At 40.2% G+C, this 18,559-nt stretch overlaps 1 protein-coding gene across 4 annotated transcripts; it reads right to left on the reverse strand.

Moving 5' to 3' along the window:
- Positions 1-4,013: 4,013 nt before the first annotated feature.
- On the reverse strand, positions 4,014-18,382 carry STK17B (serine/threonine kinase 17b). 4 transcript variants are annotated; one of them, XM_071434551.1, is made up of 8 exons: positions 18,260-18,382; positions 16,038-16,199; positions 12,166-12,378; positions 10,359-10,503; positions 9,971-10,097; positions 9,061-9,109; positions 7,522-7,701; positions 4,014-5,692 (listed from the first exon to the last, which is right to left on the reverse strand). In XM_071434551.1, exons 2-8 carry the CDS (start codon positions 16,157-16,159, stop codon positions 5,410-5,412), a joined length of 1,119 nt encoding a protein of 372 aa, XP_071290652.1. In that variant the 5' UTR covers positions 16,160-16,199; positions 18,260-18,382; the 3' UTR covers positions 4,014-5,409. The 4 variants fall into 4 exon arrangements, with proteins under 4 accessions (XP_071290652.1, XP_071290649.1, XP_071290651.1 ...); XM_071434548.1 differs by having other exon boundaries at positions 16,038-16,196; positions 18,264-18,372; XM_071434550.1 differs by having other exon boundaries at positions 18,264-18,371.
- Between the last annotated feature and the right edge of the window lie 177 nt (positions 18,383-18,559).

Raw genomic sequence — 18,559 nt, forward strand, 5'->3', positions numbered from 1 at the left:
AATCTTGTGAACTACACACAGAGCATTATGAGTCTAGATAGCAAGTTTTACCAAAAAAAACCCCTTTATTCAAATACCACAGGCAAAGAACCACTAGGGTATTTCTGCTTTGTCCAGCTGCAAAGGCTCACCATCACCCGGAATTCCCAGCACATTTTCTAAATCCAAGCCAGCACCAAAGCCTGGTTTTGATTTTGACATGAGAAATACCCTCATACTCAATGAGCATAGAGAGATTCACACAAGCTCTGGTCTGTACTGGCTATGATATGGACCAGTCCAGCTGGAAAGCAGGCAAAGGGAGCTCCCTGCTATTTCAACTATGAGAACTATACCTACAGTAAGCAGTGGCACATTCAGCACACACTGCTTCCACTGCTGGGCATGGGAGTCCTTTTGCTAGCATGTGACCTTTTGGGGTTTATTGTCTGATTAGGAAACTGGAAACAGCATACCTGCTTGTACTCTTCAGAGGAAGAAAGAAACAGATTGCTAATATGAGAAACATTATAAAGAAAATGCTTATACATGTAGTATTTTTCATTATCAGAAGAACAATAATAATACCTACCTTGCTGTTTATTCACTACATGGGAAACCAGATAAGAACTTTTATGGGATCATTCCTGTACCTGATTTTAATTATTAAAAAGTTTCCTTTTACTCTCATAGCACATTACTCACTGATAGATGACTTGGCAATTCAGCCTTGTAATAGTACCATTAAATTCAGTAGACTTCCTACACTCTGATTCATTCTGTATCTTGCTCATTTCTGCAATGCTGAGTGGACCAAGCAGTATTTTCAAGCCTGTCAGCTGCCAGGTTCTCAATGCCCAAGATGAGCAGTTTCTGAAACAAACACAGTAATAGCACACTCATGTTCTGCCCCAATTTTACCAAGTATTTTTTCAACTTGCCTCACAGGCAGGAGCACAAGCACAGCTGTCTTGGTAAGAGGAGGGTCAGTTATTAGCATATAATGGCTTGGGTTGGGAGGGACCTTGCTGATCATGGAGTTCCAACCCTCTGCCATGGGTAGGGACACCTTCCACTAGATCAGGTTGCTCAGAGCCCTGTCCAACCTGGCCTTGAACTCTTCTAGGGATGGGGCATCCACAGCTTCTCTGAGCAACCTGTTCCAGTGCCTCACTGCCCTCACTATCAAGAATTTCTTCTCATTATCTAAACTAACTCTACTCTCAGTTTAAAGCCACTGTGATGCATTTCTCAAAGATATCTCCTCCTTTAGGATTTTTGAAAAAGCAGAAATTTCCAGTTGTCTCAAACTGCCATTAAACAGAATAGTTTGTTTTCTTGATGTGTTAAAAAAATAGGCATCATTCCTGGTAAGAACCCTCACTGCAAGAAATGTAAGTATTCAGATAATTTCTGAATTTAATGCTGCAATACCAAAGCAGCCACACTGGCTGGACAGTGGCAGTGGATGGACACACTGTTTCTTTCACTAAAAAGAAAGGCCATTTGTGCACTTCAAACAATGGAAAAGCTCTGTCAATGAAATGTGCCTTTTGGAAGAAACACACTACCCAGGCCACCAGGAGTTAACCCCCTCTTTTGAGTGCAATTCCCTTTCTAAAGCACACTTGTTTTGGGGTTTGTTGTTTTTTTATTTCAGCCATCTACTCGAAAATGAAACAAATGTACCATTAATGCCCTAGGAAGTTAATATGTATAACAAAGATTGCATTTAAGTTGTCTTACACACAGCCATCAGAAAGGGCAGTAGAATTTAATATAAAAAGTATCACCTCATTAAGTACAGCAAGATATAACTAGATCATTACAAATAGGAACAGCAACATTTTTTACATAAACCCCAGACATGTGGAGAACAGTTCCAGGAAGTGAGCTGCTAAGTTCATGATTCACTGGTAGTAGTCAGCATGGGTTCAGCAAGGGGAAGTCAGACTTGAGCAACCCTCTGCAGTGAAATGACTGCCAGGAGCTGAAGGGAGAGCAGCACTGCCTGCCCAGACCTCTGACACTCTCCCAGAAGATCCTGGGTAATGATGATGGGCAGAGCATGCCCTCAGCAAGGCTGCAGGTGACACAAACTGGGAGTGGCTGATACACCTGCAGCTCCTGCTGCCATCCATAGGCACCTCTGCAGGCTGGAGAAATGGGATGTGGAGGAAGAGCCCTGCACACCGATACATCCTGGAGCCATCCAGCTGTTAAAACCCCTTTGCAGAGAAGGCCCTGGGCTCCTGGAGTTGGAGAGGAGGCAGCAGTGTGCCCAGACCAGGCTGATGGCATGGGCTGCATCAGCAGGGTGACAGAGGTGATCCTTCCCTTTCCTCACACAAGAGCAGTGCCAGTGTGAGACACACAGACACAGCTAAAGGCCACAGAGGATTTCAGGGACTGCAGCACCTCTCTTACAAGGAAAGGATGAGGCAGCAGGGATTGTTTAGCCAGAAGAAAGCTCAGGGAGACTATTATCAACACATACCATTATCTGAAGTGGGGGTGCAAAGATGGAGCCAGGCTCTCATCAGGGATGCCCAGTGGCAGGACAAGAGGAAGTGGCACACTCTGGAACACGTGAGCTTCCATCTGAACACAAGAACATTCAGCTACTGTGAGGCTGGCTGAGAACTGCAGAGCTGGCCAGGGAGACTGAGTGCCCTTGCTTGGAGACCCAAAGCCATCTGGACATCATTCTGGCCAGCAAGGCCTAGATGGGATGGCTGGAGCAGGGAGCATGGACTTGCAGAGGTCCCTCCCAACCTCAACCAGCCTCTGATTCTGTGAATAAAAAAAAATGGAAGTTTTGAAAAAATGGCAAAGTTTATTTTTTTTTAAAAGAAAAAGGTCATTAATTGCATAGAAGTATTACTTCAGTCATCTCAAAATGTTACTCAGCATTCATTCACACTTGGAAAGTCTCAGTAATATGAGAAGAAGCAAAACAAACAGTTGCTTACAGTGCATCTATTTACATTCAACTGGAGTTAATTTGCACAATAATATTTTAAAATAAATCAAATGCACTTATCCAAACAAAGTCTGATTCAAGGTATATTTTAAGTATATATAAAACACAAATAAAATCTTCAAAACTTAAATTCTTTGGATAAAACCAAATTTCAATTATTTAAAGGTAAGTTAGCTCTAAAGTAGTAAAAAATGTAAACATCAGATACTGTGATAAAAATATTAAGGAATAACAGATTTATCATAAAGTGCTGGCACATGCTATCAGTTTTATTTTCCAGATGCTAAAATATAGTTATAATTTCAATTCAGGACTACTTCGGCAGAATTTTAAATTACAACAATTTTTAAAAAAAATTATTTTTTACCTTTATTTACACTACTTTTTGGTATTTTCTTCTTTATCTTAAGTGAACTTTAACTTCTACATACGTATTGAATAATTTGTGCTTTTAACTTACTCAGTTCAAACTGGAGTCCATGATGGTAGAAAAAAAAATCCAAAGGTCAGGTAAGACTACAACTGGGAAAAGCCAAGGACTTTGAAAAGTAAGGGTGTAAAGTACCAGAGCAGAATCCAACAGCTGCCTCTGCAAAGTAACCCTTTAATTGTATATACAATCAGTTCCACTGAGAAAAGCTCCTTGAGAATTAATCCACAGAGGAGACCTACCTGGTGTGGCTCACTCACACCCAGCTACCAGAGCTCTGTCTCTGCTGAACAAACCTGTTACTTTATTTCACATGAAATTAAATCTTGGAGAACTTCTTCTGACAAACACAAGCTGCAAAGTTTTACATGCCTTACACCTCAGTCTGCTTTCCACTTGTCAATATGAGCATCTCCCCAAACCAAGACAAAAGTCCTGAATCCCCCCATGCATTTTGGTGACACCTCACACTGAAATCTGTTTGGGAAAAACCTGCTCTTTCCTTGTGTGAAGAAAGATAAAACACAACCTTTTACCACTCATCAGGTTCACCTCTCAGTCATATCCCAAAATACCAATCTGCCCAACTACTGACAAATCCACAGGCACACTTCAAAAAGATTATCAGATTGTGGTATTTTATTGCAGAAAACAAATCCAATTTAAAGACAATTAAATTTAACCTTTGAGGAGTGGAAAATCTTGAAAAATTTTGAAGTGGCATTTACTTTTAAAATATCTGTAAGAGTTATAATAAATTTACTGCCCAAAAAAGCTCACAGGCTTCGTTATGATTAAGGGGCTTATTTTATGAGTATTACTTTCAGGTTGTTAAGGCATAGCTGGCATTTGCTTTAAGATAAAACTTGACACAGGCATTATTACCTCAGAGCCAGAAACAAGTGAAAGTGCAAGGCACAGAACTTTAAAAAATACCACTAACTAAACCAATTTTAACGGCTTAAAACAATTTTTAGTAGTTTGTCTTGAAATACTAACACACTGCAGTCCATTTCTCAGAGCAGGCATGAAGCTGAATAATTATGGGCAACACTAATTGACAGCAAGATACACTTCTACATTAGAGGGGCACAGAGAAAAACTGTTAATTGCTGTTTCACTGGCAAAAATGGTTATTTTCAGTTTACTCTTTTAACTAGAGGCTTTGTGTTTTGGGGCTTGTTTGTGTGCAGTTTTTTGGGGGGGATTGTTGTGGAGTTTTTTTTAAGATAAGGAAAAATAAATACAGGTAGATTATACTATTTCAGAGGTTTGATCAAAGCAAACCACCAAGTTCAAATGTTCACATCAGCATAGGAATCTCATCTTCAAATGTAATTTACGCTAAGAAGCCAAGGACCATAAGCACAAGGATTGACAATCTACCTGTTTTCTATGCCAAGTGTTGCAGAGTTCCAACACAGCATAACCACACAGAATATGCATGATAATGCCCAAGTAGACCAGATCCATAAGGCAGAACTACAAGTGATCCTAGAGGTAAAAAAGGTTTCCAAATGGCCCCAAGAGATGCACCACAGTCCCAAAACATACCAAATTTAGCCTCTATCCAAAGTGGTGAGAATGGTAGCCAGCAACTCCAGTAAACCAGCAAGATTCAGCTTCTCTGCTTCCCTTCCCAATTTCTTACTAAAAGAAAAGGTAGTCCTAAAAGCATGCATGTGTTCAACCACTGTTTGCAAAGGCTGTGCTTAAACTCATTTCAGGTTTCAGTTTGTTCACTCTAGTACCATCTTTTGACTAGAACTTGAAAAGTGCAAAAATAGTATAATTATATCTTCTTAAAAAAAATAATTAACTTTATTGGCGCAACAACTCCAATTCCTCGGGAGTTAAATCCACTGCCAGCAATGGATAGAAAAGGAGGCACCAGCATAAAAGAATCAAAGTGCTTTTCCAGCATGCCAATGCTGCACGAATTGGCAAGCCAGAACCTTTTTTTCACCACTGGAACAGATTATGCTGAACTCATTCCATGAGAAGTCCATGTTCTACATTAGCACACGAAGTCTGTCACCAAGTCCTGGGGATACTGCAACGAGTCGTCGAAGCGGAAGCGTTTGGAGAGCGTGCTGCTGTCCTCTGGGATGTTCTCCTTGTCCTCCTTGTCACTGCAGCTCCCATTGCAGCTGCATTTTACACTCCACTCTTCTGAGCACTTGGCTGTGTGTCCTGGCAGCTGAGAGGAGCAGCAGATCTCTTCAGGGCTGCACAGGAGCGTGAGCTCCCCTTGCTGCAACCATGAGTGGGACAGACAGTCCGCTGCAGTGGGCCTGTCCCTTGCAGGGGAGAAAGGGAAAGGTGCTTGAGTTAATTCCACCAACACTAAAAAACTAAAATAGCTCTGATGCTAAAAATCCTGAGCAAAACTGACACTGAAGAGTCAATATTGGTGTGTTTTCATCCCCACCTCAGCTGCTACAAAACACAGTTAGTATTGGCTACATGCATCTAAATTTAATTGATGGTTTACCCTAAAGCTGGTATATACAAGGAATATAGTCTCTGGGAATGTTTTCAACATGGTCACTGGAAATGTTTTCAACATGGTACACATAAATGGGCACTGGCTTTTACTTTTAAAGTAATATGTTTTATACAGACCATAAACAGTGAGGCTCATGATTATTCAGTCATTATGCTTTCAAGGATAGCCAAGTTAACAGGATGTCATCAACTCTGACATTTTCTAGTGCTTTACTTTTGCAATTCATCTGGCATAAACTCTTTCAAAATATAGATCTTACCAAACAAACCAGACTTAGAAAATTGCTCCTCTGGATAACCTAGTACAGTGCTACTGCAAGTTTTAATTGTGTTCTGCATTGTTAACTTCCACAAAACTTGCCAGAAAACTGGCTCCAAGACAGCAGAGCCCACTACTTGTCCCTAACTCCGCCAGAACACAGGAATATTTTTCAGTCAGAAAAGTGTAACTTAACAGAGTTGACTCTCTGAGAACAGACCTTTCCTCTTAAAATTCAAGGAGGTATAGTCATCAAGAGTTGGAATGGGAATAAAAAAAAGGCAGCTTATTGAGTATATAATGCACACCCTCTTGATGCCCAGGAGAAAATGAGAAGTAATTGTGACAGAATGTTAAATATCCCACAGGTCCACACTAAGGGTTATCAAAGCAGGTTCTTCATCACTGATTCCTTTTTTCTAGGTGCTCCACAAACATGAAAGACAAGATTCCCTCACGATACTGGGGTTTTGTGAATCCTTTCAGATCCTGACAAACCGTGTATGTGAGATGTTAAGATAGGAAAGACTCTTGAGACTTTATATGGAGTCCTCATTGCCTCAGAGCAGGCACTTCCCAGGAATCACCTGCCATCCTTTCCTCCTGCCCAAGAGCCTCTCTCAGGCAGGCAGGCTGGCTCACTCCTGCTGCTGGAGGCTCTCTGAGGATGACAAGGATTACTGCCTCACCACAGGTGACCATATCTAGCACTGCAGTCAGTAATACCTGACCAGCTCACTCTCAAAGCTTCTTTGCAAGGTCTTGATTGGAGTCTGAACTCCCCAAGAATGCAGAGTTAAGGGGTGTATCTTACAAACAAACAAGTTTTTGCTTTGGATTGAGATAATTTTTAGAACATTGAACAAGGCAAAACACTGCCAAGTATAAAAATATAGTAAGAGAGGTATTTAAATAAAAAGATAAAGGTGAGTCAGGAAACAAGAAAGCACTGCAATGAGGTTGCACTGCCTTTCCAAACTACAATAATTATAGAAAAGAATGTGACCTTTCTAGAGCATACTTTAATAAAATCTGATAAAAATCTGTCATTTGAATGAAAATATAAAGAAACTCAAACAAAAAAAAAAAAAAACCTCAAAGAACAAGCCTCCCTAATAATAACAACATTATCTGTAAAAATAATAATGTCTGACAATTTTAGCCAGACACTGAATCCAAAATTCCTCTTACACATTAGGGAAAAGCTTAAACCTGCACTTGAAAATATCCAGTCAAAAATACCAATGCATTGTGAAATATCCAACTGACCTTATCAGTGACATTAAGGACATAAATTAACATTCACTTTTTCTAGGTGCTCCACAAGTTTAGGATTCTTGCTTGGAGGAGTTTGCTACTTACTCAGGATTTTTTATGAGAAGTTTTTGAATGAAGTCCTTTGCGGGCTGTGAAACTGATGAGAATGTATCTTCTGAATAATCCACATTAACTTGAGATATATTAAGGTAAGTTTCTTGAACATCAGCTCCCACAAATGGAGATTCTTGTGTCAGCAGCATGTAGGAGATGACACCAATGTTCCTGAGATAAGAACACAATGTATAAACCTACTAGAGAACAAAAATATATAAACCTACTGGAGAATCTGAACAATACACCCTGCATATTTCCTGGGCTGCAGATCAAACTTCCTGGCATATCCCACTTTGAGAATCACAGCCAACATGTTACACCTCAATTTTATGTAATTCAAACATGACTGCACATACACACACAAGGAAAGATATGTGTATATATATCTCAATGAAGGGATTTTTGAAAACTCTTTGATTTCAATAGACCCTTTTCTTCCTACTGAGATTGTTAGGAAAAGGAAATACCACTTTTACACAGCCCACTCTTGGGACATGTGGCAATTCTGGATAATAGAGCTGCAAAGAAAGACAGACTTTCTATTCTGCATGCAAATAAAACCCATCTTTCACTGCAATTCTGGATAACAGAGCAAAGACTTAATCAACTTCTCTGTACGTTTGACATCTGAGTTGTGTTACAACCTCTTCTAGCTGAGATGTTTCTCCCAAGAACATCAACATGAGTACCACAGATCCTGCCAGCTATGATAAATCTTAAGGTGGTTTCTTGATGCATAATAAAAACATTTTTGTGATCTGATAGATCAGAATCTAGAACCCATTACAGTGTGGAAACATGCAGCTGCTGGGTTTGTCATGGTGAGCACAGCATCAATAGGGGTTTTCTTATGTCTTCCCACAAAAGCAGGCAAATAATATGTGATTAAAAACCATTCATGAGCAGATTTAGTTACTACTATGAATTGAGGATTTCAAAGGAGCAACTAGCAACTTTTAACAGTGATTATTAATTAAGATGCTGAAGATTTTATGTTTCAAAGGAAACATTTCAAAGCTAGTCTTTAACAGAGCACATAAAATTAAAACACTACAAAAAGTTGTGGGTCAGTTCAAGGCATTTGTCATTTTTTATGATTCACTCTGCAGGTATTTCCCTAAAGATAAGAAGTAGGAAGTTTACATCCTTCTTACACTTTGTATAAAAAATTATTTAACAACCTACAAGTGGGGAGGGAAGTGTCCTAGAGTAGCTAATACCTGAAGCATGTCACCCAGGAGTAAGTAATACATAAAGTATGTTATCCAGCCACTGTTATTATTCCCCCAGAACAAACACCTATCCTCCACAGGCTCAGGAGCCACCTGCATTTCCCACTACCTGTGCAACAGACCCATAAACTCCTGTAAGTCCTGAGTTATATCCTGAGGGCTTCATCCCCTCCCCTCCCTCTTCCAGCCAGCCCACCAACAGGAGGGGATTCTTGGAAGCCAGGTGAAACTGCATCAGGCCCTTAGATTGTTAAGGGGTCCCACCAAACCTCGGTAAAATGAAGATCAAACCTACCACATGTCTGTAGCTGTGGTAATAGGATCATAATTCAAGATTTCTGGAGCTAAAGAGATGTGGAGAAGAAAAATGCTTTAATAAATATCTTATTCAAATGGCCTTGAATCATACACTACATTTCTGGCATTCTTTTGCCAGCCATTATTATGAGACTCAACATGTAGTTTCAGTAATTAGATTTATTATTTCCAAGCCACAAGGTGGCAAAAAGCTATTTCCATTTGCCTAGACATGGATGTTTACTTGGTTCACACTGAAGTGGCACTACATGGCCTCAAGTTTATCCAAGTTTCAGATGTGTTCTAATCAGATGCATGCACATACACTTTTCTCCTAAGAGGTTTTGAATTATACAGCTTTTTAATGGGAATGCACAGAGCCTTCAGCATGTCAAAGCTGCAACACAAGATGACCAAGCCAATTTTAGGATCAGTGGCTGTTAGCACAGGCTAGGTAGCAAGTTATTCACTGCAGAATGAAGTGCTCTTAACATTGAGTGTTGGCAATCCATGAAGGAAACTTGTCCCTCAGAGAGGGCCAAGTGTTAACTGCAATCTTTCCCTTTCCAACAAATATTTTAATCTCATTGAATCATCATACTGAATAACATTAAAGATGTTACATTAATTCAAAGAACATTTCTTTGTGCATGCTGATGTTGTATTTCAATTCTAATTAGAACAATTTAACAAATACTACAGTATAAAATTGAGAGCTGCACTTATTGATATAATTCAGGACTTTTTGGTGCAAATATTTGTTGACTACTCTTCAAAAAAAGCAGCTCAAACATGTTGCCTTGTCCTGTGATGCTCTTTATCAGCCTGTAAGTTGCCCAGTGTGCTCCATGAACTGTTCCTGTTTTCTGGAAAGCCCACATGAGAGGCTGTGAGCAGCCCTTCCATACCGAGGTACTCTGTGGTTCCCATGATCTGCCGCAGTTCATTGGAATTCTCAAGCTTCCGGGACATCCCAAAATCTACAATTTTTACATCACCAAGAGGATTGATGCTGCTCAGCAAAATATTTTGAGGCTAGAATAGAAAACATTACATTCCTAATTAATAAATTCAATCTGAAAAAAAAGTCCAATGTTCTAAATGACACTTCAGCTTCTATTATTAAATACTTATTGCTAAATGTTATTTAAAAATATTTCATCTCTATCCTTTTAATCTCATTTTAATATAATTTAATCTCCTTCTCCTAATCATTTTTATGTATTTAACAAATTACTTTGATGAACAAAATAAATTGAAGATAAAGTGCTAAAACAAAGTCTGCTGCAGCCTCACCTTTAAATCAAGATGAACAATATTGTTTTCATGCAAGCAGCAAAGTCCTTCAAGTATTTGCCTTATAAGCCTTACAATATCCCTTTCACCAATTCTGTCATCCAGATCTGGGACACACAAGTCAAATATTTCTCCTCCAGCAGCACTGAAACACATTGAAGAAGTCTATGTATTAAGTTTAAATTTTGAATCTTTAGCAAGAAAAAATGTTTTTAATAGCACATATTTATCTAACATGTATCTGTAATATCAGAGAGGCTGGGAATATTTTTCTTTTTACATATTTACACTGAAACATTTAATACAAACACTTAGAAAAGGGGAAAAAAAATGTGATGATGCTTTTTCTTTCCTTATAGCCTGAACCAGCAGTTGAGACAGCAAAAAGCACTTTGACTGGAAACCTCATAATGCTCTGGTCCCCTCAAGCAAGCGGGAAGATGCCTTCCAGAAGCTGAGTTCTATCATCAGTCCCTAATCAAAGAAGCCTTTCTTTTCAAGTCCAATCTAAAATGTCTTCCATGAGACCAGCTCATAAATAATTCAGAGCAGTGTAAAGCAGCATGGAAATATCTGTGCCCCTGTGGTTTGTGAGTTATTCCTACACTTGGCTGCAGTGTCAGCTGCCTCCTTTCAGGCTGGGTTTGAGATCATTACTCAGCCTGCTCTGAGTGCCTCAAGTCTCTCTCTCATGGATGAAGGGCTTCCCCAAAACTCCAGATCACTGAGCCTAAACTTCATTGCTAAATTTACCAAACTCTCTAAAATGAGAGTCTAGTAAAGAGTCAGATAATGGACAAAATGCATGAACACAGGCACAAACTGTTTGAGGTTATGGGAGGTGCCAGAAATGCCTCCCCCCAGGTGACCTTAAGGCAACATGGACATGAGGGGAAGGGCAGAGGATGCCATGGATTGCAGCTCTCACAAGGTTTCCAGCACTGGCTCCCACAGTATTCCTGTACTCAAGCTATATTATGGTCTGGATGGGTGGGCACCCACATGGCTAAAGAGCTGAAAGCTCTGTAGGAAAGGATTTGCAAAAAAAAGCCTTAGAACAAATGATATGTTAGGGGTCATCTAGTTCCAGGGAAAAAAAAAGCTTTTACAGATACAATCTAGCAAAATTCCTTCAAATTTTCCAAAGAATATACCATGGTCTACAGAGACCACCATCAACAGCACTTCAAGTATTTTGTACAAGAAACTCAAAGCTTAGAAAGAATTAATTTCACAGGCTGTATTTTTGTTCCTTGCATTCCACACAAAAATTTACACATACAACAAATATGATAGTTAATGCAAATTCAATTCCCAAATTAAACTTATTTTCAGAGCTAATAAGAAACTTCTGGAACATCTGTAAAAAATACAGGAATTTTTTAGGAAACTGTTCCAAAAGTCAACCTTAAAACAGCAAAACCACTAAATCTAGGAGCTCAAAACAAAGTAACTGTAAGTCTCCAGTCACCAAAAAAATGTCAGGTGCTAACTTGAAGTTCACAAGCATGGATGTGCTCAACCATGTGCTCTACATACTTGGAATCAGTGACTTGTTTTTTTGTGCTTCAAGTTGCATCAAAGCACTCAGGACCTTCTACAGTATTCCAAGAACATTATTTCCAGTCAGCCTGCCTGAAACATCATTAAAGGAAAAAATACAAAGTATATTACAAGATTAAGATTAGCATCATGTATACAGGGTACTGTTGCAATTCTTCTGGGCATTCAGGCAACTCGTGCAAAAATTAATATATTGACAGATGTTTTCCTACAAACATGGAACATGTGATGAAGGCATACTTACTATTCCAACACTAAGATGATTTCATTTGCTGTTTCATAGACTTCATGCAGATTAACTATTCGAGGATTGGACTTCATTAATTCAAGGACAGCAATTTCATGCACAATCTCTGCTTTGCAGTCTTGACCCCTCCTTCTTTTCTTTAAAAATTTAGCTGCATACTCTTGGCCTGTGGATTTAGCTACACATTTTCTAACCACAGCACATCTTCCTCTACGAAATAAAAGGGAAAACATTGAGATGCAGGAAATCAAAAGTGCATAAATTAACATCAGAAATAAGAAGACACAGCAAACAATTGCAAACAAACAAAAAAATGCATTGGGAAATGCCGTGTTTGGCCTACTCTTACACTGTTTCCTGAACATTGACTTGCAGGCACTGTAGAAGGACACTAAGCTAGATGAAGCTCTGGTGAGACCCAGGAAAATTCCCTTTATACAGCCTAGCTAAACATTAAATCAGAGTATCAGGTTACAGGGACATTCTCATGGTCAGGTCACGGAATAATTTGGTTGGAAAGGACTTCTGGAAGTCCCTTAAAACCTCCTGCTTAAAGCAAGGCTGGCCATGAGGTCTTACCAGACTGCCCAGAGCTCTGTTCAGGTTGGCAAGATATTAAAAACCCTCAACCTCACTAAAACACCTACAGGACAATAACAAACAAAGCAAACCCCTATGAAATGCAGAGAATGAAAAGGAAAAATAAAGCACATTCAAATGCATGGGTGGGGCAGGAGGTTTTCAGCGAAAAAAAAATTTAGTCATAAAGAGAATTTCCTTCCACAAACCATGTAGTACTGCTACAAAAATCCCAGGTATCTGCAAAATGTTTCAAAACATCTTAATAGAAAAGCACCCACCATTTAGCATTCTCTTCCTCAATTACAGTTAGACAAAGTGTGTTGCTTTATTTCCTAGCCAACTGTTTAGGTAGGGAAACAAAAACATTTTGGCAAAGAAATGTTTTTAGAAGAAAACCACATACTGTAGTTAAAACCCCAAGCTGATCTTTGAAAAAGTTAGGAGGAAAAAATTGCCGTTTTTTAAGCCAAGTTATAAATTCCTGAAAAAAATAATTGATAGTTACTAATGTTTCTGGCACTCCCAGAAATGCCTGGTTCCATACAAGCATTTTCAAATTGTAAAGAGAAACCTTATATACAAAAAAATCTATTTATTTAAAGAAACCTTATTTACAAAAAACAACTTGAAGGGCTGCAATAAACTGTGAGTAAAGTTCTAAAAACAGTATCAAGCTATGTACAAAGTGCACAGCCTACATTTATCTCTTCAAAATGAGCCTGTCCACCTGTAGTTTTTGTTACCACAGCATACTAAGGACAAACATAATGAAACAGCTCAGAATGAGCTATCTAAACTGTGTTCTTTAAACTAAATTAGCTTCTTTAGTAGAAAATACCACACTGCCTTACAGGCTTTGCCTTTTTTCTGGTGCAAAAATCCCAGTGCTTAAAAGGAACATTTCTTTAAAAAAAAGTATTTTTTAAAAAAAATCTAGACTTTAGTATTTAATCAAAACAGGGATGAGCATCACATGCAAAAAATCAATTTTCATTTGCAAATAACTGCACAAACGTGCCTAAATTATTAAATATTTAAAGATTACTCTGAATCATTCTGCTGTACCTTGAAAAAAAATTCAACAAAACAGGCCTTCTGTCATCATTTATTTCAACATCAATTAGTTGTAGATTTTCTCTACCCTTTTTTGAAAGCACTAGACTTTAGAGGTGAAAGTTATTTAGGCTGACAGAGGCACACTCTTCACCTTAGCTATTTGTAAGCCTGAAATGGCCACGTTCTTTCCCAGCTGTTAACCCAGCTTATTGTTGCAGAGCATTTGAAGTTACTGAGCTCAACTTCATAACACACACAAAGTTGGAAACCCTCCCCCTTCCAGCTCACATTCTCCTTTTAGCATCACATCAGCCCTGCCAGCCACCAAAGTGTCTCTAAAATTAACAAAGGGGAACCAGTTCAGTTTCATGAGAACAGCACAATCCTCCCCAGCAATTTTGGCAAATCTTCCTTCTGGTTCCTGTGGGTTTAACAACTCTGAAGGATCAGTGATACCTCCAGATTTGAGATGTAAGAATTTCCGTTTGTTTATTAGCAGAGTGCCAATTAAGGCAAAAAAATAAGATTAAAAAAAAGTCTTCTAGAGCTGTGGAAATTGCTCCAGAAACACAAAAACGTCAGCTCGGAAGTGCTGCACTGACGCAAGCAAAGCAGTTCCCACTCCTTGCCTGGGTAACCATCCCCCCTCAGAGCCCAGCTCTACAAGAAAAACTGATTTCAGGATGTTTTCATATCTCAGCTCAGAAACCACAGAAATTGAACTACTTCAAAAGAAGCCAAGCCACGGACACACCAGGGACAGAACTACTTAACCCACTAAACAGAACCTAACCTGCCAGCTTTGTGAGTCAGTGTCTTAAATACCAAAGGACCCAACAGATAAGGGTGTGGGAGGAAGAATTGGGGCTTGGGAAGCTTAAGCAGAGAACAAGAGAACTATTTACCACATAATCTCAACAGGAAAAAGAAAACTGCAAGTGAAAATTAAAGCATATTAATCATTTAGAGAGGTTACAAAGAAAAGATGGATTTTACATCACTTAAAAAGCATTTATACACTTAAAAACATTCAAAAATACACATGTAGTTAGACCAGGAGAAATCACAAATATGTTTGTAAAACAGAGTCCTGCTTCAGTTTTCTTTGCATTTTGGCACTTACTTTGTTATGCTTGGTTTTGCATGCATAGAAAAAATTAAAAACTCTGTTCTGGAATTCACACAAAATCTACACTTTTGTTTGCTTTAGATATCATCTCACAAGTATGCAGAGTCTGAAAATCCAGCGTTGGAACAATACCTGAGTTTAGAGGGTGCTGCATATAAACTGCTTCTGTAGAGCTTAGAATTCAAAAGCAGAGCTGACAAAAGTTAAGAAAAGAAGAAAGTTATGGGCTGCAATGTGCACTTCTATAAAAGCGTACCAGATAAAAAGCACATGCTAGAAAAATAGGAAAAAACCCAAGAGAACAATGAAGGCTGAGGAGCTCACACACCACATGCAGAAGAGCATCTCTGCTGACAGAAGGAGCTGCAAAGGATCCCTATGGAGCACAGCAAGGCACAGCTGTGAGACTGACCTGGCACACTTGTGCTCAGGGAGCTTGGAAACATGAGCACAGCATCGTGCTTGCGTGGCTTGACACGCAGTGCACTGAGTATTCTCAAGGTATGAATTAACCCGGTGATTTCAAAACACACGTTCACTTGTATGGCTGAAACAGTGTCACAAACACCGAGGGTTTGGCTGCTTCGCTGTTTTAGTTCCTATTTTACTGTTGCAAACAAGAGCAAGGGAAGCAGGCTGCAAAACTGCTCTGAAACAGCAGCTTGTTTGAAGCTCGGTCTAACTGCTGGAGGCTGGGAAGGGGAGAGAAAAGGTCTTTGTTTTCTGGGTTTCAGAACACTCACCCAAACACCTGGAACAACCAAGTCAAAATCCTCATTCTTTTTCTTACAGTATCACCCTATGTCATTTCTTGTTTAGGCCATGCCCCAGGAATCTATGTGGCAGGGAATGGAAGATAATCCCAAACCTACATGCCTATGAAAACCGTCTGGATCTCTGACATGGAATAGGCTGGCAGCTTATGCCTCACTGTCCCTTTTCCTGGTCCCTAAAGAACCCACTGTGATGCAAAGAAGGGAACAAGGAAGGAGGAGGGCATACTTCATTCTCCATCTACTACCACAAAGGTTTGCTTCATTGTACAGAGAATTTCCTTGCAGGAGAAATTCCTCTGCTCAAATAAAATAAGGAATAATCTTACCTTCCCAGCTCTTTAGATTCAAGCATATAAAAATTGTAGAAGTTCTCTGTCTTGATTGGTGTGTGCAGAGATGTGGCCAACAAGCCAGAAAGGCTTTTATTCTCCAGCTTTCTCCTCGACATGGTCAGGAGCAGCAGGTCTCTCTCTTATACCAGCCACCTGCTGAAGCAAAACAATTAAGAGTTTTGGAAATTCCATAGCTACAGCACAGGAAAGTATACAAATATTGTGAGTTTAGAGCTATAAAATTAGAATAGCCAGAACTCTGTTCAGTAGCAGCCTGAAAACAACACATTTAATCACTGTAAAAATAAAACCTGAAAGGAATACTAACCAAGACATGCTAATTGAATAATGTAAACACTCCAGATAAGTTGGGGATTATTTTCCTCCCTGGAGCATATCTGTAAGATACTAGGGATAAGCTTTAGTTCTAATAAAAATGCTAAGAGCTACTTTACTATTAATGAGATGTACCTTTTCTTAATCTTTTTGAAACTCTTCTCTGGATTCTGGGTATGTTCCACACTTCCTTTATGTTTACACTTTTAACAGATATTTGTTCCTGGGGGAATTTACCAAAACTCCTTCCTCTTTGTTTACTGCAACACAGCAGGAATAGGTAACAAGAGGACAAAGTGTGGTTCTTTTCCCAGTGGGAATATTCATATTTGCTATTAGGCTCACTCATAGCTCCTCCAAGTTTCCTTTTTAAGGCTGAGTTAATTGTCAGAGAGAAGCATGAATGGGCAAAGGCCTCTTTGCAAGTTCAGATCATTTAGAATCAAATGATGTAGTAATCCTGATTAAATTACCTTAATAAACCAGTAGAACAGCACATTATGAAGATACACCCACCCACTGCATTTCTACTACAGTGAAAAAAAAAAAAAAACAACAAAACCAAACCCAATAAAAATACTGGGGTTTGGTGTTCACGTTTATAGGCCTGAAGCATCTCTTCAGGTGAAATGCAAAAGCAATGCAGAAAAAGGTTACTGAAGGATACCAGAAGTAGTAATTGATGGCTTCTTCAAGTTAAAAAGCATGTTTACCTTTATTAATGAAAAAAAAATAAGGCAAATTACAATTCAGAGACAGTTAGCAAGCTCACAAAAATACACTTGCAGTTTAAATGAGAGAAATGCACTGTCAGACACTTCTGGGGGAGCACTCAAACTAGTTATGATCCAAATGTAACCCATTACCCATCCAGCATTGTTCACATTCCCGTGTGGGATGGAACATGGATATTCATATTAGAACTATTTTGGATTCAAATCACTGTACATAATTTAGCAGGAAAAAGACACAAAGTACACCGTTTAAAAATATCTTCAAAGTATCATCTGATATGCAGGAAATAGCTTCTTTAAGAAATTATGAAAAGGTCACAATACAATCTAATACACAAGTCTTTGACTCACTCTGTAACAAGCAAGCATTCCTTCTGCCCCCATTATATGGCAGTTTACCATTTAAGAGGATGATTTTCATGTCTGAAATTTTACATGACTCTCCTTAGGGCTGTGCTCACTCGGTGACTTTAACTCCTAAACTGTATCTTCTTCCTGCTGTACTTCAGCAGAAAACCATTTGTGTTCAATAACTGGCCTCACTGACTGAGAGATTCCCATTATCAAATTTATTACCATTATAGAGCTTATTACATAAGCTTTCATTGTGCATGATCATTCGTACAGAGCAATTATTAAGGAGAACTCCTGCCTCACGTTGCCTTGACGTTGTTTCTCCGGTGAGACACCACATCTCCTTTTTTTTTTGCTCAGTATCATCAAGAATAGAGAAGAACACATACCCACAGCAGGCAGAAACCCACAAAGAAATACGTAATCTACCCAGGAGAATGAGATTCAACCAGCTATGAGGAAAAAAAGGCTTCCCACTAAACTAGGGAAGTTTACAGGGAAAAAAGCCAGCTCCTTTAAACTTTTCTAAAGACGTCGAGTCCCTGGTCCGGGCCGGGCCGATGTTTGGCAGCGAAGGACCACGGAGGGCGGCAGCGGCCGGGCGGGACCCAGCCCTGTCCCCGACTGCCCTCACAGGCACCCCCACGCTGCCGCCGGTGCAACCCGGCACCGGCCACTTCCACCGCGCCCAGCCAGCAGCACAGCACAGCACAGCACTGCACAGCAGCCCCCCGGCCGGGCACACTCGCCCCCTGGCCGGGCACAGTCCCCAGTCCCCCCGGCCGGGCACACTCACCGCTGGCCGCCACCCGCCGTCCCTCACGGCCCCGCTGCCGCTCTCTCGCCGCCTCTCAGCGTTTGAAAGGCGCAAGCCGCGGGGAGCGGCTGTCCCAGCAGCGCGTGTGCCAGGCTACGCCCACCCCGCAGAACAGCCAATCCGCGCCCAGCCGCGGCGTCCAGAGGCGCGGCGATTGGCGGGCAGCGCCCCCTGCCGGCTGCCCGGCCCCCAGCAGCAGGTGCCGCCCGGCCGTGAGGGAGGTGGGGGCGCCGGGGCGCTCCCTCGTGTCCGCACCTCGCGGGGTGCGCGGAGCC

This window comes from Agelaius tricolor, unplaced genomic scaffold (assembly GCF_023055355.1).
Source record: "Agelaius tricolor isolate 1412-34295 unplaced genomic scaffold, bAgeTri1.0.p SCAF_10, whole genome shotgun sequence".
NCBI lineage: Eukaryota > Metazoa > Chordata > Aves > Passeriformes > Icteridae > Agelaius > Agelaius tricolor.

Bases quoted from the DNA above. Each gene is read 5' to 3' on its own strand.
- STK17B (XM_071434547.1), bottom strand. From the start codon at position 12,533: ATGTTCAGGAAACAGTGTAAGAGTAGGCCAAACACGGCATTTCCCAAT. The intron at 9,110-9,970 runs GTATGGAAGGGC...ACATCTCTTTAG, and splicing joins GGGAACCACAGAGTACCTCG to CTCCAGAAATCTTGAATTAT. The intron at 5,693-7,521 runs GTAAGTAGCAAA...CTCCCCTGCAAG, and splicing joins CTTCTCATAAAAAATCCTGA to GGACAGGCCCACTGCAGCGG.